General features: G+C 44.4%; 8 protein-coding genes across 10 annotated transcripts; 5 read left to right on the top strand and 3 right to left on the bottom strand.

Annotated features, from left to right (window-relative positions):
• Positions 1-3262: 3262 nt before the first annotated feature.
• On the top strand, positions 3263-6332 carry LOC6493079 (zinc transporter 1). Its single transcript, XM_032454475.1, has 6 exons — positions 3263-3449; positions 3509-3633; positions 4079-4176; positions 4235-4751; positions 4819-5053; positions 5123-6332. Exons 1-6 carry the CDS (start codon positions 3273-3275, stop codon positions 5324-5326), a joined length of 1356 nt encoding a protein of 451 aa, XP_032310366.1. The 5' UTR covers positions 3263-3272; the 3' UTR covers positions 5327-6332.
• Positions 6333-7478: 1146 nt separating this feature from the next.
• On the top strand, positions 7479-8779 carry LOC6493081 (phosphatidylinositol N-acetylglucosaminyltransferase subunit C). The gene is made up of 2 exons (XM_001956970.4): positions 7479-8066; positions 8124-8779. Exons 1-2 carry the CDS (start codon positions 7566-7568, stop codon positions 8481-8483), a joined length of 861 nt encoding a protein of 286 aa, XP_001957006.1. The 5' UTR covers positions 7479-7565; the 3' UTR covers positions 8484-8779.
• Positions 8752-9111, bottom strand: LOC6506912 (drosomycin). The gene has a single exon (XM_001956971.4). It carries the CDS (start codon positions 9023-9025, stop codon positions 8816-8818), a length of 210 nt encoding a protein of 69 aa, XP_001957007.1. The 5' UTR covers positions 9026-9111; the 3' UTR covers positions 8752-8815.
• A 1882-nt stretch (positions 9112-10993) lies between these two features.
• On the top strand, positions 10994-11356 carry LOC6493082 (drosomycin). The gene has a single exon (XM_001956972.4). It carries the CDS (start codon positions 11083-11085, stop codon positions 11290-11292), a length of 210 nt encoding a protein of 69 aa, XP_001957008.1. The 5' UTR covers positions 10994-11082; the 3' UTR covers positions 11293-11356.
• Positions 11331-12616, bottom strand: LOC6506911 (phosphatidylinositol N-acetylglucosaminyltransferase subunit C). Its single transcript, XM_001956973.3, has 2 exons — positions 12042-12616; positions 11331-11984 (listed from the first exon to the last, which is right to left on the bottom strand). The coding sequence occupies exons 1-2, from the start codon at positions 12540-12542 to the stop codon at positions 11625-11627; spliced, it is 861 nt and encodes a 286-aa protein (XP_001957009.1). The 5' UTR covers positions 12543-12616; the 3' UTR covers positions 11331-11624.
• Positions 12617-13976: 1360 nt separating this feature from the next.
• Positions 13977-15933, top strand: LOC6493083 (tyrosine--tRNA ligase, cytoplasmic). Its single transcript, XM_001956974.4, has 4 exons — positions 13977-14688; positions 14749-15115; positions 15178-15501; positions 15557-15933. Exons 1-4 carry the CDS (start codon positions 14049-14051, stop codon positions 15801-15803), a joined length of 1578 nt encoding a protein of 525 aa, XP_001957010.1. The 5' UTR covers positions 13977-14048; the 3' UTR covers positions 15804-15933.
• A 49-nt stretch (positions 15934-15982) lies between these two features.
• Positions 15983-17901, top strand: LOC6493084 (probable glutamate--tRNA ligase, mitochondrial). Its single transcript, XM_001956975.4, has 4 exons — positions 15983-16422; positions 16473-16883; positions 16938-17324; positions 17378-17901. The coding sequence occupies exons 1-4, from the start codon at positions 16085-16087 to the stop codon at positions 17787-17789; spliced, it is 1548 nt and encodes a 515-aa protein (XP_001957011.1). The 5' UTR covers positions 15983-16084; the 3' UTR covers positions 17790-17901.
• On the bottom strand, positions 17790-20357 carry LOC6506910 (serine incorporator 1). 3 transcript variants are annotated; one of them, XM_001956976.4, is made up of 7 exons: positions 20205-20357; positions 19355-19910; positions 19192-19301; positions 18953-19136; positions 18686-18895; positions 18229-18391; positions 17790-18168 (listed from the first exon to the last, which is right to left on the bottom strand). In XM_001956976.4, the coding sequence occupies exons 1-7, from the start codon at positions 20238-20240 to the stop codon at positions 18030-18032; spliced, it is 1398 nt and encodes a 465-aa protein (XP_001957012.1). In that variant the 5' UTR covers positions 20241-20357; the 3' UTR covers positions 17790-18029. The 3 variants fall into 3 exon arrangements, with proteins under 3 accessions (XP_001957012.1, XP_014764965.1, XP_014764966.1); XM_014909479.3 differs by having other exon boundaries at positions 18229-18382; XM_014909480.3 differs by having other exon boundaries at positions 18229-18370.
• Between the last annotated feature and the right edge of the window lie 18 nt (positions 20358-20375).

Raw genomic sequence — 20375 nt, 5'->3', positions numbered from 1 at the left:
CAGGCCGAAAATATTCCAGCTTAGTAACACACCTCCAAAATCTGAATCCCTGTTGTCCGGAGGCAGTTGGGCGGAGGATAACTGGCACTAGAGAGGCCAATTAAAGCACCTGACCCAGAATCGCCAGTCGAGAGTGCACTACTGGGCATATCTCATCCCATACCCATCCCCCCGATCTAACCAATTTGTACTTTGAGGCACTCGAGTGCGAGCTGCATGTTAAATGGTTTGAATTAATTGCGTAGGCCACGCATGTCACGTGCTTGCCACACAGTTCTTTGTCCCCCAATGAGTCTCTTTTATGGCCGATCTCTAGCCGGAACACTGAGACTATATGTACCTATATATACCCATCGATAGGGTCTACATTATATAAAAGCGTCAAAGCATTGTAGATCACGTACCTAAGCCCCCAAGGCCGACTTCCCAATGTCAAGTTAAATGAATTACAATTGGCATTAAAGGGCATCTCTGGTTGTAGCGGCCAGTAAACTCGGCTTTTATTTTTAGCCACAAAAGTAAATCTTTATAGGTTTTACGTACGGATATCTGTGACACACATAACCCCCCGAAATCTCCAAAAAGAGTACGATTTCATCAATGTCCGCAGGGCCACAGGTTGGGATACTCGGAGCGGACTTATGCGGAGCACGTTCCGACTATCGGGGCTGCCCGGGCGGAGGCGCTTAAGAGCTCACTGGCTATCAGCTGCAAGTGACACGTTTTAAGCCGCGCCGGCCTATCGGGGCGATACAGGTAGCGGCCAGGTAGGGCCGGCCGCCAGGCACTCCATGCAGTAGCTATTCGAGCGTGAACGGACAAGGTTTCGCCCGCCCACGCTCTCCCACCACCCAAAACACAAATATTCACAAGTAAATAGGTGAATTATAATAATAAGTATAAGCAGTTCCCAGCTAGTCGTTCTCGAACCGTGTAAGTCATGATTCAGTTCCAATTATTGCTCAGTGTTCATTGAAGATTATTTTATTTGCCGTGAATCGCTAAATAATTAGCTACTGGCCTAAGAAAAGTGTTGGTCAACAAATGAGTTACTTTAATACAAAATAGAGAGCCTTTGGATCAATTAAAAAACATATTACCAGTGACGAACGCGACTTCAACGCTCAAGGAATCTGATATAAGTTTTGGTGATGAAAAATCCTCTTATAAGTTACTTGTATTCAAAAGGAATACTTCTCTTAATCAATTAAAAATCCTGTTACCAGTGACGAAAGTGCAGGCAACTCTCCAAAATATCTAATACTAATTTTAGTGACGAAAAGTCCTTAAATTAGTTACTTTTTATCTAAAAGAATACAACTCTTACGGTATTTAATATAAATTTCTGTGACGAAAACTTCTTATATTAGTTAGTTTTTATTCAAAAGAATACTACTCTAATTGTGCTTCTAATAGATGTACATTTTTGTGACGAAAAGTCCTTAAATTTTACGACTCTTATGACTTTTGTGATAAAGAATTCCACTCTATATTAGTAACTAAACTGAGTTGTTGTATAAAGAAACCTTCGAGAGCTGCTAGTTGAAGTGAAACGGCGTAAAATTTCAAGAAAAACAATACAATTAGATACTAGACCTAGACTTGAATTAGATTCCCGCCATCTATTTGCACTTGGCTCGCTTTCAGCCACTTTCTTTCCAATCACTGCCCACCTGAGTGGCCATAAAACGCAAATGCCTTGTTTGTAAGTGTAATATTTGTCCATCAGACAATGTAGACCGCATTGTAGGGCCGCCTACAACAGTCCAACCCAACCCTTTATCCAGCCGACCTGATAAGCCCGCTATTGTTTGCACTCTGAGGCACAGCCCGCCAAATAGACCCAGTCACCGGCTTATCGGTCGTGTTTATCTGGCCCATGCTCGTAGCTGGCATATGGAGGCGCAGATATGGACCCAGAAGATCGAATTGCTGGGCCAGGGTCCTTTGATACCAGATACCAGGCGGGAGAGATCCCCCAGATACGGGTAGTACGGCCCGTACTGCACACGGTACCCTCCTAACCGGAATCTGTTTAGTGTGGTGTGGTGTGGTGCGGTGGTGCTGGGGTGGTGTGGTGCTGTGGTGCTGTGGTGGTGGGTGCGTCGCAGATAAAAATCAAAATGCAAAAAAAAGCTTTTGTTTTTGGCGTCTCGTGTGCCGAGGCACAGTGAGTGAGTGAGTGAGTGGGCAAAGGGTGGCGAGGGGCGGCGATAACAGCCACACGAGGAGATTGTGTAATCAGTTGTGGGTTTACGAAGCTCCCCGCCAGAATGCCAAAGATGAGGTGGATTCTCCCACAGTGAGGCATGCCCAGAATTCATAATAACTAGATAATACTATGCATTTCTCGAATAAGACTCTCTCACTTATCTCCCCACCTTATAGAAATCAGTAGAGCCAGGATCGGTCCACTATATCCTATATTTTTTTTGAACATTTTCATGAAAAGAGTACTTCTCTGAGCACTTTATGGTTTGGTTGCTTGGCCAACGGACAACAGCTTGGTTCTTGTCGAGAATGCAAATTGTTTTCTTGGCCGTCGCCACAGTAGCGAAAAGAAACGTCACTCCCTCGACTGTTTGTTTACCACGCCCCCACCATCCATTACGCCCCTTTTTATTTAGCCACCCTGGCAACGGTCGGGGAGGGCGATTGTGTCGCCTTTTTCCCGATTCCGATACACTTGCATTCATTGTCGATTCAGTTGAAAATGTTTTGAGTTTTTGTTTACACATCGCGTTCTGGCCCCGCTGCCGATTCGAAGGAATATGCTGGCTGGCTAAACCGCTCCGATCTGGGGGAATAAAGCAACATTGTCCGCCACCAGTCACCAGTTGGTGCAGAGCGCCAGGAGATCCAGTCCAGTCCAGGCCACCCACTAGCAACTAGAATGGAGCTCTTTGCGTGAGTCCAGAGCCTCCATCGGGATAACCAGTCAGCCATGACGAGTCAATGGCCAAGCCCCCATTTAGATTTCACTTTCCAATAGGCCACCCTTCTGATTTTCAATTAAAGACCGAACAAAAGACCAAAGCCAGCCGCAGCCACAATGGAAAACAATTGAAAAACTCAATTTGTTGGTAATTTGTTTGGGTGTGCGTGTCCCCAGTGAGTTAGGGAGTTGGGGTTGGAATAACAATTCCGGAGGTTGAACGAACCGAGTTCAAAACTTAGATTGATATTTGGGGAGGAGCTCTTTAGGGTGACATCGATAAGTCAATAGAACCCCTTTGTTTACTGAAGTCTTCATTCCTTTCAGATTCTCCAAAATGGCCAAGTACTCTGGCAAGAAGTGTCGCCTGCTCTCGATGATGTGGCTGACGGCGTTCTTCTTCTTCGTGGAGATCATCGTGGGCTATGTGACGAACTCCATGGCCCTGGTGGCCGACAGCTTCCACATGCTGGGCGACATAGCCGCCCTCGTCATCTCGTTCCTGTCGGTCAAGGTAGGTCCTTATCCACGTCTCTTTAAAGCAATCAGTAACATAATCCTTTATCCCCACAGATGTCACCCAAGAAGTGGTCGAAGAACACGTTTGGATGGGCCCGGGCCGAGGTTCTGGGAGCTCTCGTCAACGCCGTCTTCCTGGTGGCCCTCTGCTTCAGCATCACCATCGAGGCGTGCAAACGGTGAGTGGTTTCTCCCAATGGATCAGTATTGGGAGTAATTACGGATCAATGATCCGCACCCAGTCCCAGTTGCGCGCCAATCTGTGAGAAGCAGTTGCGATTAATGCCAAGCTCGCCTTGGCATCGACGTGTGTGTTGACGTGATTTGCTTAAATTTTCTCGAATCGCTTAATTCCGTCTGTGAGCTAATTTGTTGTGATTCGCTGCCAGTTACTACATTTGCATTCCATGCGCATAACGCGCACATATATTTTAAAAAGCTTTACGAGGTGAATCCGAATCTGTTGGCAATAGCAGCCGCCACTTGTCCGGCACACTGATAAAAAAATAAACTAGTTAGCATTGATAAAAAAAAGGTTAATAATACATCAGATTAGACTATCTCCGAGTGGCTTAAGTAGACATTAAATTGAAATTAATTCTTCTTTGATATATTTTTTTTCAGGTTTATTGAGGAGGAACCGATCCACCAGCCCGAACTCTTGGTGATCGTCGGAGCCTTGGGTCTCCTGGTGAACGTTATTGGACTTTGTCTGCTCTACGGTAAGACTACACCCACAAATTGTTTGGAAAGGAAACTAATAGCCATCTGTATCCGTAGAACACGGCGGTCACCATGGACACTCGCATGGCGGGGGCCTCACCCGCAACCACAGCCGCCTCACCGAGCTGGCCAACATGGACGAGGGCGACGATGAACAGAACGACTACTCCTACGAGAAGCAGAAGGAGAAGCAGCCAGTGAAGAAGTCCAGCCACGGCCACAGCCACGATCCCGGCCACATGAACATGCGCGGAGCCTTCCTTCACGTCCTCAGCGACGCCCTGGGCAGCATCATTGTGGTTATTAGCGCCTTGGTGGTGTGGCTAACCAAGTGGAAGTATCGCTACTACATGGACCCTGCCCTGTCCATCCTGCTGGTGATCCTGATTTTGCACTCGGTATGGCCTCTGCTGCGGGAATCGGCCCTGATTCTGCTGCAAACGGTGCCAACCCACATCCAGGTGGACGCCATCCAGAAGCGGCTGCTTGAGAAGGTGGACGGCGTGCTGGCCGTGCACGAGTTCCATGTGTGGCAACTGGCCGGGGACCGTATCATTGCCTCGGCTCATATTCGGTGGGTTCTGCCTAATCCTTGCACTCCCTTTTTGTTGCATGTTTTAATGTATTATTTACCTTTTTAGTTGCCGGAATCTGTCGGAGTACATGAAAATCGCCGAGAAGGTCAAGGAGTTCTTCCACAACGAGGGCATCCACTCCACCACCATCCAGCCGGAGTTCAGCGAGATCGAGGGCTGCAACATGTCCGATGGCACTTCCAGCATCAACATGAGCGGCTCCGATTGCTGCGCCCTGGACTGTCCCACCACGGAAGAGGGCTGCGTTAAGGCCACCTGCTGCCAGAACAATAACAAATTGGTTAGTTATTTTCCAATAACTTTTTAAATAGTTTCAAGTATCGGTCTTTAAACTCTATTTACTTTTCAGAATCAACTGCCCTCGCCCACCAACTCGCCCTACCTGTGCCGCCAGCGCAACGCAGCCCGGCAGGCCGGCGATTTGGAGGCGGGCTCCCTGCTGGAAGCCACGTCCAGTGGCAATCAGACTGGCTCCGCCTCCGGTGCGGGTGCTGGGGGGGTGCCCCTGGCTGCCATTGCGGCGACGTCGACGCCAAAGAGCGATTTGGTCTGACAACAGCCACACCAGCAGGCGCAACAACAAATTCACTTTGCCACGACCAAAAAATCCACAACCGCAACAGGAGGAGCAGCAACCACAACAGCAACATCCGTACGTGATAAAATGCGCGAGCCAAGCGCCAACAACCAAGTGGCTTCCACCGCAGCCGAGAGCCATCTCTCGGTGACCGCCCAGCGGAGACGGGAGCTTCAGTTGCGGGCCGAACAGCAGTATCAGGAGCAGGTGTCACCCCTCAGCACCCGCAACGGTGACGAGGTGGCCCTCTAATCAGGAGCCTAATTAGTTTAACGTTAAATCCGTGTAACCGCTGCAATGGAGACTGGTCTGCCATGGTGCAGCGTTCGTGTTTTAGTGTTTGTAATATTAAATGTTCTTAGCGGAATTTTAGGCATAAACGAGAGTAGGACAAAGGATCGAAGGACATGGGGGATTGGAGTAAAGGTTATATCAAACAAAAAAATCAAAAAGGAAAAAATTAAAGTTGAGACAACCGGAAAATCTGATCCGAGTGCAGTGGGCACAAACTTTATAGGATTATGCAGTTAATGGAGCGTCATTCATATATACTAAATATATAGTATGTTACACCTATCCGATGGTAGTTAATTGCATTAGTTTAAGTCAGTAAGAGCGCCTAACCAACAGAGCATACATATGTACTACGTTTTTTACATTTTGAGAAAGTTTATACATTAAAGAAATAAATTATTGTATTCAATAGTTACCTACAAATTAGCAAATGACTAAAGACACTTTACGAACACGCATAGGTGTGTTTTCAAGTATGGTTAGGCATAGTTTCTTAATCTTAGTAGATTTATTATTGCTATCTGTAAAAAAGATGAGTTTTTACCACAAGCGAACTAGTTTCTATTTAGTTGTAATCGTATCAATCTTTATAATGAATATACATTTAATGCGAACATCATGTATTATTTTATGATCTGCATTGACTTTCACCTGTATATGTTTGTAAATAAATGCCAAACATAATCAATTTTTCACTTTTATTTAAATTCAAGAGCTTCTTAGTGTGGGAGTCAATGAACTTGTTCAGGATCCTGAAACCTTTTTAATTATATTCGAACTACTGTGTATCCTTTTTAAATTAACGCTCAGGTGTTAAACGCAGAATAACTAAAGCAGAGAAAATTAAAAATTCAATTTTTAGGCAAGTCTTGAACAATTTATTTAAACAATTAGGAGGCTGATTAAGTCAAGATCCAAAAAATATATAAGCCTGGACACAAGATGAAGATCTTATACCTCTTTGGTAATTCAAAGTGATCTTAATTTCTGTTCCTGATTTCCTGACAAAAACCTTATCATCATGGCCCAAATGAACTTTGTTCATGCCCTTTTTTCCGTAGTCCTGATTGTTGTCCTGACTGCCAACATGATTGAGGCCGATTGCCTTTCGGGGAAGTTTAAAGGAGGCTGTGCCATCTGGGACTACGAGCTATGCAGGCGTTACTGCGTGGAAGGAGGACATGTGAGCGGACACTGCAGTCCTAGCAGGATGTTGAACCTGAATCATTTTTTTTATAAAATGAAATAAATAATAATTAATCTTGTCAAGAGTTCAAAGTCTCTGCTATGCATTTTTAATTCAATATATATTTAAAGAACTTTTAAGTCCAAACTTTCTTGTCTCTCTGAATTATTTAACTATTATTTAAATTTTAAGTCTTCAGTAGTATTGACCCACAAAATTAAACTCTCTAAATTTAAGTCAATAATATTTTATTACTTTTAAACTGCGTTTCAAACAAACCGAAATACAAGTTTGGTTTAAGTGATATTCTATTTTTGGAAAATAAAAAAAATAGAGTTGTTCACGGCAGTCCATAACTTATATTCCCAGTTATAAAAGTTTAAAGAATAATTTTCTGGCATAATTTTAAAAAAAATATCACTTAAAACTATTAGATTAAATAATATAAATTATGATAGGGTCATCTATTTTTTTTAATCAATTTTCAAACACTCCAGTGGAGTTCAAAAGAAGTACAATATTTAGTCTAGATACTGGAGTAGAAATTGTATATTATGCTTTATAAATAATTTTGTATAGGAATTGGCAAAGATATAGCCATCGCTACTGAAAAAAGAATTAAATACTGTCATAGTTAAAGTACTAAAAAAATACCACACATCAGCTGGTGTTCACCAGAGGATTGGGTACACACTGGCCTGCCAACTGATGTAAACAAAAATTTGAACGATAAAAATGGTTAAAAAGGAGAAACCGAAACGAGCTCCATGGGTGAAGAACCTCTACTCGAACCGGGAGTATCCCGACAACTACACAGATGCCAGCTTTCTCAAGGATCTCCGCACGAACTTGCACGTCAGAATATACACATACCCGGAGGCGCTTGCCGGCGCCACTGTGCTGAGTAATCAAATATCCTGCATAACTGGCTTCCTTATTCTCTACCAACTGCTGCTCAGCGATAGAGTGACACCCACCACGATCCTGGTGCCTAGCTGCGGAGTGACGGGGATCGGCTATCTCTGCTATCGGGGCAGAAGTCTTAGCCTGGCACTCCTTGGCGAGGACTCCAAGACCCTGCTCACTGTGGTCTTTTTTGGATACCTGTTCTCCCCCATGCTGCACACCCTGACGCAAGCCATCAGCACGGACACCATCTACACGATGACCTTCTTTGTGCTGCTAGCTAACCTTGTGTTTAGCGACTATGGGTTGGATGTAGCCATGGTATCCAAGGTGTAGCTATAACTTCCTTAAAACAAAGCACAAATTACTAACTACGATGATTTCTAGGCCATCTCCCTTAATGCTGCCATTTTTGGAGCCATTTGCCTGGCCTCCCGCTTGCTGACGTCCTATCATGCGTTTGTGCTACTGGTCGAGGCCGCCGTTTATTTTGTGCTTTATCCGATTATGACGGAAGCGAGCTGGAGTCCTGTCTTCATGGTGCCCATCTTTGCCGTCTGCTGCTCAGCCTTGTACTGGATATCACAGCCCGTGCTCTACCTGTACGCCTCCACCATAATTTTCATCAACTTCATCTGCCCCTTTATATTTGTGAGGCTTCAGCAATACAAGTTCAACATTCACGGACCTTGGGACGAGGCCATCGTCGAGGAGAACACCGACGAGAACCTGGATGAGAACTTATAGCGCCAGCTTTGCTTCTCACAGCAGCTGCAGCCACTGCCAGGTGGCGGCGATGTCGGGGAGCACTTCACTGATCATTAACCATTCGCACTCTATTTTGTTGATTGATTGTTTTTTTATTTACGATTTTTTAAGATTTATTTTATGCCTTTTTCTGGCTCACTTTTATCCTGTTATCTCTTTATAGTTGTAGATAGATCTTTTATAAATTATTCTAAAATATATACACTATTTTCCTAGAATCGTATTGGAATGAAAACACAGAAAAGAGTTTTTTGAATAAAAAGAATGCATTTATTTATGTTCCGTGTCAGTTATAATATATTTAAATCCTGCTAACATCCTTCGCACCAGCATTTGAGGCTGGGACTGCAGTGTCCACTGGATCGACCCTCCTCCCTGCAAACACGTCGGCAGGTTTCGTTGTCCCAAACAGCACAAGGACCTCCGTATCTTCCGGAGAGACAGTCGGCCTCCGCTTCATGGGCTGCCAGGACGACCATCATCAGGACGGCGAAGAAGGCAAACAAGAACTTGATCTGCATTATGGAAAGTAAAGTTGTCGAGGATACTGGGCGAGTAGCTATCGATTTAAGGCTTGTATTAGATGTGTGAAGCCTCTTCTTGTGCCGGGGCTTATATAGGATCCAGACTTGCACTTTTCTTATTTTAAAAATCACATAAAAATGGTGTTGATCATAGTAACCTTTATCTGTTTTATTGGTAAACAAAAATATGAACCGGTTGCTGATAAACCCAGTTTATCACTATTGTCTTTGAGACTGACTCAGTGAAATGCGTGTTATTATACACTAGTCGGCATATATATTTTGACATAGCGATGCTTCATTTTCTTTTTCAATTATTTCTTTATTTAAAGGAAAACAATTATTGATTTAATTTCAAATAGATATTAGTAATGTTTTATTACCAAAATAACAGTTTTAGGTTTTTTATAAATGTATTTTGTATTTATTTTTTAATTTAAACTAAAATAAACTAAATTCGATAGGTGGCATAAGTATTTTGACATAGCTTTGTTTCACAATTAAATATAACAGAGTGCAACAGTGATTCTGAACCTTTATAGTGAAATAGTAGGAATTGTTTAACTGTTCGAGTATTACACAAAACCGTGTATAAAAAATTGTTTAACACCCTAAAAATCTTGATTTATTTTAACAAAACCAGTTTTCGGGACTTTTTTGCGCTTAAAAATTCCTAAACTCGTTTTTTTAAACCGATTTCAAAATTGCCGATGTTTTTCAATAGTTAAAGGTTGTAACTTTTGAAAAAAAAATATATCTTCGATTTTTTTAGGCAAAAAGGACAAAATTTTTACACCTGAAACTGAAATTTTCGCCTTTTGATCGTGTTTTTCGGATTTTGACGCCAGTTTTTCGGTACAACTTACAAAATTTCTGTCATGAATGCCACATATCAATGTTGTCTCATTAATACTGAATAAAAAGAGACAAATTTCATTAAAAAACTATGAAAATTGTTGAAGTTATAACGGTTATTCCAAAAAAAGTCAATTCAACATTGCGAGCGCACCGGAGTAACAGTAGGAATATGCTCTTATTCTTATAGTGCTCGCAATGTTGAATTGACTTTTTTTGGAATAACCGTTATAACTTCAACAATTTTCATAGTTTTTTAATGAAATTTGTCTCTTTTTATTCAGTATTAATGAGACAACATTGATATGTGGCATTCATGACAGAAATTTTGTAAGTTGTACCGAAAAACTGGCGTCAAAATCCGAAAAACACGATCAAAAGGCGAAAATTTCAGTTTCAGGTGTAAAAATTTTGTCCTTTTTGCCTAAAAAAATCGAAGATATATTTTTTTTTCAAAAGTTACAACCTTTAACTATTGAAAAACATCGGCAATTTTGAAATCGGTTTAAAAAAACGAGTTTAGGAATTTTTAAGCGCAAAAAAGTCCCGAAAACTGGTTTTGTTAAAATAAATCAAGATTTTTAGGGTGTTAAACAATTTTTTATACACGGTTTTGTGTAATACTCGAACAGTTAAACAATTCCTACTATTTCACTATAAAGGTTCAGAATCACTGTTGCACTCTGTTATATTTAATTGTGAAACAAAGCTATGTCAAAATACTTATGCCACCTATCGAATTTAGTTTATTTTAGTTTAAATTAAAAAATAAATACAAAATACATTTATAAAAAACCTAAAACTGTTATTTTGGTAATAAAACATTACTAATATCTATTTGAAATTAAATCAATAATTGTTTTCCTTTAAATAAAGAAATAATTGAAAAAGAAAATGAAGCATCGCTATGTCAAAATATATATGCCGACTAGTGTATAATAACACGCATTTCACTGAGTCAGTCTCAAAGACAATAGTGATAAACTGGGTTTATCAGCAACCGGTTCATATTTTTGTTTACCAATAAAACAGATAAAGGTTACTATGATCAACACCATTTTTATGTGATTTTTAAAATAAGAAAAGTGCAAGTCTGGATCCTATATAAGCCCCGGCACAAGAAGAGGCTTCACACATCTAATACAAGCCTTAAATCGATAGCTACTCGCCCAGTATCCTCGACAACTTTACTTTCCATAATGCAGATCAAGTTCTTGTTTGCCTTCTTCGCCGTCCTGATGATGGTCGTCCTGGCAGCCCATGAAGCGGAGGCCGACTGTCTCTCCGGAAGATACGGAGGTCCTTGTGCTGTTTGGGACAACGATACCTGCCGACGTGTTTGCAGGGAGGAGGGTCGATCCAGTGGACACTGCAGTCCCAGCCTCAAATGCTGGTGCGAAGGATGTTAGCAGGACTTAAATATATTATAACTGACACGGAACATAAATAAATGCATTATTTTTATTCAAAAAACTCTTTTCTGTGTTTTCATTCCAATAGGATTCTAGGAAAATAGTGTATATATTTTAGAATAATTTATAAAAGATCTATCTACAACTATAAAGAAATAACAGGATAAAAGTGAGCCAGAAAAAGGCATAAAATAAATCTTAAAAAATCGTAAATAAAAAAACAATCAATCAACAAAATAGAGTGCGAATGGTTAATGATCAGTGAAGTGCTCCCCGACATCGCCGCCACCTGGCAGTGGCTGCAGCTGCTGTGAGAAGCAAAGCTGGCGCTATAAGTTCTCATCCAGGTTCTCGTCGGTGTTCTCCTCGACGATGGCCTCGTCCCAAGGTCCGTGAATGTTGAACTTGTATTGCTGAAGCCTCACAAATATAAAGGGGCAGATGAAGTTGATGAAAATTATGGTGGAGGCGTACAGGTAGAGCACGGGCTGTGATATCCAGTACAAGGCTGAGCAGCAGACGGCAAAGATGGGCACCATGAAGACAGGACTCCAGCTCGCTTCCGTCATAATCGGATAAAGCACAAAATAAACGGCGGCCTCGACCAGTAGCACAAACGCATGATAGGACGTCAGCAAGCGGGAGGCCAGGCAAATGGCTCCAAAAATGGCAGCATTAAGGGAGATGGCCTAGAAATCATCGTAGTTAGTAATTTGTGCTTTGTTTTAAGGAAGTTATAGCTACACCTTGGAGACCATGGCTACATCCAACCCATAGTCGCTAAACACAAGATTAGCTAGCAGCACAAAGAAGGTCATCGTGTAGATGGTGTCCGTGCTGATGGCTTGCGTCAAGGTGTGCAGCATGGGGGAGAACAGGTATCCAAAAAAGACCACAGTGAGCAGGGTCTTGGAATCCTCGCCAAGGAGTGCCAGGCTAAGACTTCTGCCCCGATAGCAGAGATAGCCGATCCCAGTGACTCCGCAGCTAGGCACCAGGATCGTGGTGGGTGTCACTCTATCGCTGAGCAGCAGTTGGTAGAGAATAAGGAAGCCAGTTATGCAGGATATTTGATTACTCAGCACAGTGGCGCCGGCAAGCGCCTCCGGGTATGTGTATATCCTGACGTGCAAGTTCGTGCGGAGATCCTTGAGAAAGCTGGCATCTGTGTAGTTGTCGGGATACTCCCGGTTCGAGTAGAGGTTCTTCACCCATGGAGCTCGTTTCGGTTTCTCCTTTTTAACCATTTTTATCGTTCAAATTTTTGTTTACATCCGTTGGCAGGCCAGTGTGTACCCAATCCTCTGGTGAACACCAGCTGATGTGCGGTATTTTTTAGTACTTTAACTATGACAGTATTTTATTCTTTTAGTATTTTATAGTACGGTATTTTATATCAAATTGGTTCAGTAGTGATTGCTATATCTTTGCCAATTCCTATCCGATTCTTATACAAAATACCTGAATCGATTTGTGGATCGATTCTCCATCGATCTGCATCAAAATCTGGGAACAAAATATTTCTTAGATTTTTTTGTCTCATTTTCTGGGGAGTCCCCTTCGAAAATGCATGGAGCCACTATATGGCCCCCAGCGAGGGCCATAACTTGGCCAATATTCATCCGATTCATAAGCGGAATACCTTAAACGATTTGTGGATCGATTCTCCATCGATCTGCATCAAAATCTGGGAACAAAATATTTTTTAGATTTTTTGTCTCATTTTCTGGGGAGTCCCCTTCGAAAATGCATGGAGCCACTATATGGCCCCCAGCGAGGGCCATAACTTGGCCAATATTCATCCGATTCATAAGCGGAATACCTTAAACGATTTGTGGATCGATTCTCCATCGATCTGCATCAAAATCTGGGAACAAAATATTTTTTAGATTTTTTGTCTCATTTTCTGGGGAGTCCCCTTCGAAAATGCATGGAGCCACTATATGGCCCCCAGCGAGGGCCATAACTTGGCCAATTCTTATCCGATTCTTGAGCGGAATACCTTAAACGATTTGTGGATCGATTCTCCATCGATCTGCATCAAAATCTGGGAACAAAATATTTTTTAGATTTTTTGTCTCATTTTCTGGGGAGTCCCCTTCGAAAATGCATGGAGCCACTATATGGCCCCAGCGAGGGCCCTAACTTTGCCAATATTCATCCGATTCATAAGCGGAATACCTTAAACGATTTGTGGATCGATTCTCCATCGATCTGCATCAAAATCTGGGAACAAAATATTTTTTAGATTTTTTGTCTCATTTTCTGGGGAGTCCCCTTCGAAAATGCATGGAGCCACTACATGGCCCCCAGCGATGGCTATAACTTTGCCAATATTCATCAGATTCATAAGCGGAATACCTTAAACGATTTGTGGATCGATTCTCCATCGATCTGCATCAAAATCTAGAACAAAACTAATTTTTATATGAATTGTCATATATTCTGGGTGACTTTCGCCAATGTGACTGATATAAATCGGGTGAATATTTTTGGCTCTGGTATGCCTTTCGAGGGGGTCCTTTAAAATCTTTATAAAACATCCCAAACATATCTCATTTGCGATTTTATCTATAAAATAAACTTTAAATTCATCACTACATACATCATCATAACAGTGATGTAACAGCTGCTAAGTCCCCGTCGAGTTGGCCCGTCCAACAGCTGTTGACCACGCATGCAGGTGTCTTCTTCTTCCTCTTCCCCAACAACATTTGGCGAAATCGCACGAAATCGCAAGAATTTCCTTAAAAATGGTTGGATTAACGCCCGCTGATAAGAAAGCGCTCATAACGCGCAACCTGCAGGAGACGCTCGGCGATGACAAGCTCACGAAGATCCTGGCAGAGCGGGATCTGAAGATCTACTGGGGAACGGCGACGACGGGAAAACCACATGTCGCCTACTTCGTGCCCATGTCGAAGATTGCCGATTTTCTGAAGGCCGGCTGCGAGGTCACCATCCTGTTTGCCGACCTACACGCCTACCTGGACAACATGAAGGCGCCGTGGTCCCTCTTGGAGCTGAGGACCCAGTACTACGAGCAGGTTATCAAGGCCATGTTGAGCTCCATTGGAGTTCCACTCGAGAAGTTGAAGTTTGTGAAGGGCAGCGACTACCAGCTTTCCAAGGAGTACACCCTCGATGTATACAAACTAAGCTCGGTTGTGACCCAGCACGACGCAAAGAAGGCCGGAGCGGAGGTGGTCAAGCAGGTGGAGTACCCCTTACTCTCCGGGTTGCTGTACCCTGGGCTGCAGGCCCTGGACGAGGAGTACCTGAAGGTGGATGCTCAGTTTGGTGGCGTGGATCAGCGTAAAATCTTCACCTTCTCGGAGAAGTACCTGCCCCAACTGGGCTATGAGAAGCGCATCCACTTCATGAACCCCATGGGTGAGTCATCGCTTATTTCGTAAAAGCGAAACGTATTTCCTTATGGGCTTCTACTTTCAGTTCCTGGACTTGCTGGTGGCAAGATGTCCTCCTCCGAGGAAGACTCCAAGATCGACCTGCTGGACTCGCCCGCCAATGTCAAGAAGAAGCTGAAGAAGGCCTTCTGCGAGCCCGGAAACATTGCCGACAATGGACTGCTCTCCTTTGTGAAGCACGTCCTGTTCTCGCTCTTCAAAGAAGGCGAAGGATTCGAGGTGAACCGTGGCGCTGAGCATGGCGGCGACGTTACCTTCCTAAAGTACGCAGATCTGGAGAAGTACTACGCTGACGACAAGTTGCACCCAGGTGATCTGAAGGCCACCGTGGAGAAGTACATCAACCGACTCTTGGATCCCATTCGCAAGGCCTTTGAGAGTCCAGAACTTCAGTGGGTTGCCTTTAAATCTCTTTATTTTACGATTAATTTAAAGAAAACATTTTATTTTCCAGGAAACTTAGTGCTGCTGCTTATCCACCACCCGCAAAGGTCAAGGCTGGAGCTGCTCCAGCAGCCGGCGCTGATGAGGATGCACCCTATCGTCTGGATATCCGCGTGGGCAAGGTTGTTGAGGTGGGACGCCACCCCGATGCCGACACCCTCTACGTCCTTAAGATTGACTTGGCTGAGGAGCAGCCCAGGACAATCATCAGTGGTCTGGTGAAGTTTGTCACTCAGGAGGAGTTGGACCAGCGACTCGTGGCGGTCCTCTGCAATTTGAAGCCCTCCAAGATGCGTGGTATTCTCTCTGAGGGAATGGTTCTATGCACCTCCAAGTGAGTCTGGCTTCGAACCATTTTTGGAACTCTTTTTTTAATTATGTTTTCCCAGCGCCGATCACACTGTTGTTGAGCCAATTGTAGTCCCGACCTCAGCTGCTCCTGGAAGCCGGCTCGCCTTCGAAGGATTCAGTGGCACGCCCGACGAACAGCTGAATCCCAAGAAGAAGGTGTGGGAGAAGCTCTCCGTTGACTTCAAGACAAACGGCGATGGCTTGGCCGTGTGGAAGGACAACTTCTTGCTGACGCCCGAGGGCGAGAAACTTTCCAGCAAGCTGGCCAACTGCTCTATCAAATAGGTCTCCACGTACCAGCCTACCTGAGCCGTGTAATACTTACTAAGCCGAATGTTCACAAGCTGCTAATTTATTGATTCCTTCTGAAGTAACTGCATTTTTGTTAAATAAAGCGCCCAAGACTCAAAAACGATGTAATATTTTTAAAACTTAAATCGGGCGCCTATGTTAAGTCTCTGTTAACCAACAACAGGTAATAAAATGAGTTGGCAGCCCCGTTCTATCCAACAGCTGTTCGATGTAAACAAAAACTTGCATCCTATTAGATTTTTATTTTAAAAAAAATGTGGAAATTTAGCCAGAGATACTTCTTTCGGTCGGGTCTGCACCGCACCTACTCCCAATCCCAAAGCCCAGTGCGAGTGCGGTTTGCTCCCAGTCCTACGGGATACTTGCATTTGGGAGGTCTCCGCACGGCATTGTACAACTTTCTTTACGCCCGGCATTTGAATGGAAAGTTCCTGCTCCGGATCGAGGACACGGACCAAACGCGTCTGGTTCCAGGTGCCAGTGAACGCCTGGTGGAGGACCTACTCTGGGCGGGCATAGAAATCGACGAGGGTCCTGGTTTTGGCGGCCAATTTGGACCGTATGTGCAGAGCCAAAGAACTGAGATATACAGGTGATTATACCAGCCATTTAATGAATTAATTTAATAATAATTATGATTAGCAAAGCCATCGAGGAGCTACTGGATAATGGCACTGCCTACAGGTGCTTCTGCACTGAAAGACGTCTGGATCTGTTGCGTAAGGAGGCGGTCAGAGCTCGGCAGGTTCCACGCTACGATAACAAATGCCGGCATCTCACAAAAGCAGAAGAGGACACCCTCCTGGACAGGGGAACACCACATTGCATCCGATTTAAGCTAACCGACCACGAGGAGCCACTGGATGATCTCATATACGGAAAAGTCCATCACAATGTCAGCGACAACGAGGGCGATCCGGTGGTTATGAAGAGCGATCAGTTTCCCACCTACCACTTTGCGAACGTGGTCGACGACCATCTGATGGGCATCACTCACGTCCTGAGAGGAGTGGAGTGGCAGATATCCACCACCAAGCACCTCCTGCTCTACAAGTAAGTATTTCAAAAACCTCCCTAAACTGACTTACATTTTTGTTAATCCCTTAGAGCATTTGGCTGGCAGCCTCCCAAATTCGGTCATCTGCCGCTCCTGGTAAACGCCGATGGCACAAAACTTAGCAAACGACAAGGTGACGTAGGCATCCAGCACTTCCGCGAGAAGGGATACTTTCCATTGTCTCTACTGAACTATGTGGTATCCGCGGGCGGGGGCTTCGAGCACAGGAGCAGTGGAAAACAGCAGCTTCTCAGTGTGCCGGAGCTGTCCGAGCGATTCCTTATAGAGCGGGTCAACTCCCATCCCAGTAGATTAAATCCTGAGCTGCTGGAAGATCTGAATCGACTCGAAATAGAGCAGCGATTGGCGGATGGGGAGAGCCGGTTGCAGTTGGTCGGAAACGTTCAGGAACTAGTCAGAAAAGCCTATCCACAACAGTAAGACTTTTCATTTAAAGTATATAGCACCTAAAAACTATTTATAATTCCAGTTCAAACCTGGACCTGGCTGAGGGGCACATAGTGGAGGTCTTGCGTTGGTCATCACAGCGTCTGACTCTCCTGCAGGATTTGACCAGCAGCAAGCTGAGCTTCCTGTGGGTCAAGCCATCAAGTTACGAGCTGAAAGACCTCTCGCCAGAGCAACTGAACACCTTACTGGATGAACTGGACGCACATGAGAAGTTCGACAAGGACGACCTCAATGCCAGACTGAAAAGCTTTGCCCAAAAGGAGAACATCAAGTTCCCGCTGATGATGAAGAGTCTACGGGCTGCGCTGAGTGGCTTGAAAGAAGGACCAGGCGTGGCTGAAATGATGGAGATCCTGGGAAAGGCCGTCACCCTGGAACGGCTGAAGGAAGCCCTTCCCCATGACAAGATCCACTTGAAACAAAAGTCCTAATTCGGTTAAGTTTAGTTATATTTTGTTTAAGTGTTTATAGATTTACATATAATATATATACTGGTAACTGTTGCAATTTGAGAATAAGATCAATGAGTAGACACCACACTAAGAGGCAAAATTATGTATGATTAATCTTCGTCAGTTTGAAAACTGTCTGCTCCTTCGGTTCCGTTTGGCCATTCTCGCTTTGCTTGGTTAAGCACCACTCCTAGACAGTAATCGCTATTTTTAAATCGCTTAACTAAAGTCGCGATTGGGTAGAATAATCGGGGCAGTCAAGCTCCAGCCGTAAATGAAAACGCCCAGCCAGCTGGAGATGATCTTCACCCACATGGAAGCCTCATTAGCATTAAACAGCTTAATGTCCGAGTTGGGTCTGAAAGAGGGCAGGAATAAGTTGATATATCCGGACATTACTGAGGAGATTAATACTCACTGGTACCAGTTGGTCAGGGTCATCATAACATAGAGCGAGGCGCACACGAAGACAATGTGGAACATGGACCAGGAGTAGAAGACGCCTTCGGTCTCGGTGTCGGTGCTGGACTTGCCGTTGGCATCCGTGCCTGCCTCTGTGTCTGATAGAGCTTCTGTTAAAACTACATTAATCGGAGTTGAAAGAGGAGCGGAAGTGGCAGGGGCCACATGTTTCACACAGTTTCAAGATTTAAACGAATCCCAGTCACAGGTTAGTCGGGTTAGTCGGAAAAAAATTAAGGAAATCAAAGCGGCCAAAGCAAAAGAGTGTTAATTACCAGTATTAGATTGGTGTTGTTTCTACAGCGAACTAAATGAAAAGTGATGGCGATCGAATGTGCGAAATGGAAACTGTGGACATGCGGAGTGGATGGGAATGCGGACGGAGCACCGGGAGTGAGGAACACATAACTTACCACGCTTCTCGCTGTTATCGTGGGTGATCTTGGACACCTCCACCGCCGAGCTGATGCAGTTGTACAGAATGCACAGGAGCCACACGACCAAGCCGATGATGTTGGTGGTATCGAAGGTAACCTTGGAGTTGTGGGTCGATGGGGCCGGAGTGGTGGTGGCGTTGCTTAGGCTCTCCATCAGACCAAACATTCCGGGATTGCATTCTTTCTCTGCAAGAAATTCATGTTTATTTTGTGGAAGATGCTATTTTGGCTACTGAAGCGTACCCGGGTTGTTGGCCACAGCCGACCAGGTCAAGTAGACCGTGTACAGGGTAACCAGAGAGCTCTGCAACAGTCCTGAGTGGTGCAAGCGCTCCTGGACAGCCGGCAGAATCGAGATCACGCTGATGACCACACAGAGAATCAAGTTTATGGAGATGAAGAACTTGTTGATGCCGCAAGCAGTGGACTGTGGAGGGGAACTTGGTTAATTCTAAACAAATATTTGTCCGCAAAGCACTCACAGTGGTGAAGTAGATATAGAGCAGCGTAATCCCAGTCAACGATAAGATGTAGCCCAGCAGAGTGACCCCAGCTAGAAGATAATAATACCCACGACTGTTTTCGGCGCTCTCTGGAATGAAATTATGTTAAATGAATCATTAGAGGTCTACTTGTAAGACTCACCTATCCAGTTCTCAGCCAGAGTGTGGGCGAAATCCACAATAATCACCAGCTGAATGAGTATGAAGACCAGACCACCTATTAGCCCCACCCACATCATGGAGGGGCCAAAGGACCCGTCCGGTATGAAGATGGCGCCAATGGCAGCTCCAAAGCAGATCAGAAACTTCAGCGGCCAGAAATTGTTCTGGATGCTGGATCGCGGGTCCCTCGAACTCTTCACACCTATCATAATTAGAGCCATCAGGGCGAAGAAGCAGGCCAAGCCGAAGCAGAGCCTGTAAACGGCCATGTAGCCCAGGGCGAAGTCACAGTCGGCTTGCAAGGATCCTCCGGAGAATGTGCTTAGGGCACCGGCGCTATACGTGGAAGTCGAGTTGATGCAGAAGGGCATCTTCTTCAGAGTCTCCTGCAAGCCCGGAGAGAGGGCAATGGCTCCCAGGATCGTGCCCACCAACAGCATGAAGGCGTACATGAAGCGCGAGGAGGAGGAGTTGGTGCAGTTGGGGCAGGCCGAGCAGCACATGCTGGCAGCAGTGCCTCCGCAGCACATAGCGCACTGGAAACATAAAACAAAAGTGATAAAGTTTGGGTACAGACCATGTCATGTTCTAAGGACTTTATTATCTAACTCTTTGTCTAATCTTTGGGAGATTCTCATTCAGTTCTCATCACAACATAATAAATATCTGTACAATCTAGACGGAATACCCCGATCTAAGAAGGGAGAACCCCGCAATTAGGGACTCCCTGGGGTAACATATGGCGAAATTATTGATTTGTTGCCAAATGGAAAACCTGAGTTCCGGGCTGTTCGGTTAGAGGGCGACTGGTTTGGGATTGTCTAACTCACCTGGGCGGCGGAACAGAGTCCCAGGACAGCTCCCATTGTCGCAGAGTCGGATTTCACTAGCTTATTGCGTTTTTATCAAATTATCAATTTTCACAAGGAAAACAAAGCCTCGTAAGTAGTGTTGAGTAGTCTCCCAGAAGCAGTGGTGTCGCTTCCGCTTTTTTCCCGCCA

This window comes from Drosophila ananassae, chromosome 2R (assembly GCF_017639315.1).
Source record: "Drosophila ananassae strain 14024-0371.13 chromosome 2R, ASM1763931v2, whole genome shotgun sequence".
Classification (NCBI taxonomy): domain Eukaryota; kingdom Metazoa; phylum Arthropoda; class Insecta; order Diptera; family Drosophilidae; genus Drosophila; species Drosophila ananassae.
The sequence above is the reverse complement of the archived record's forward strand: the minus strand, read 5'-3'. Positions and strand labels throughout refer to the sequence as shown.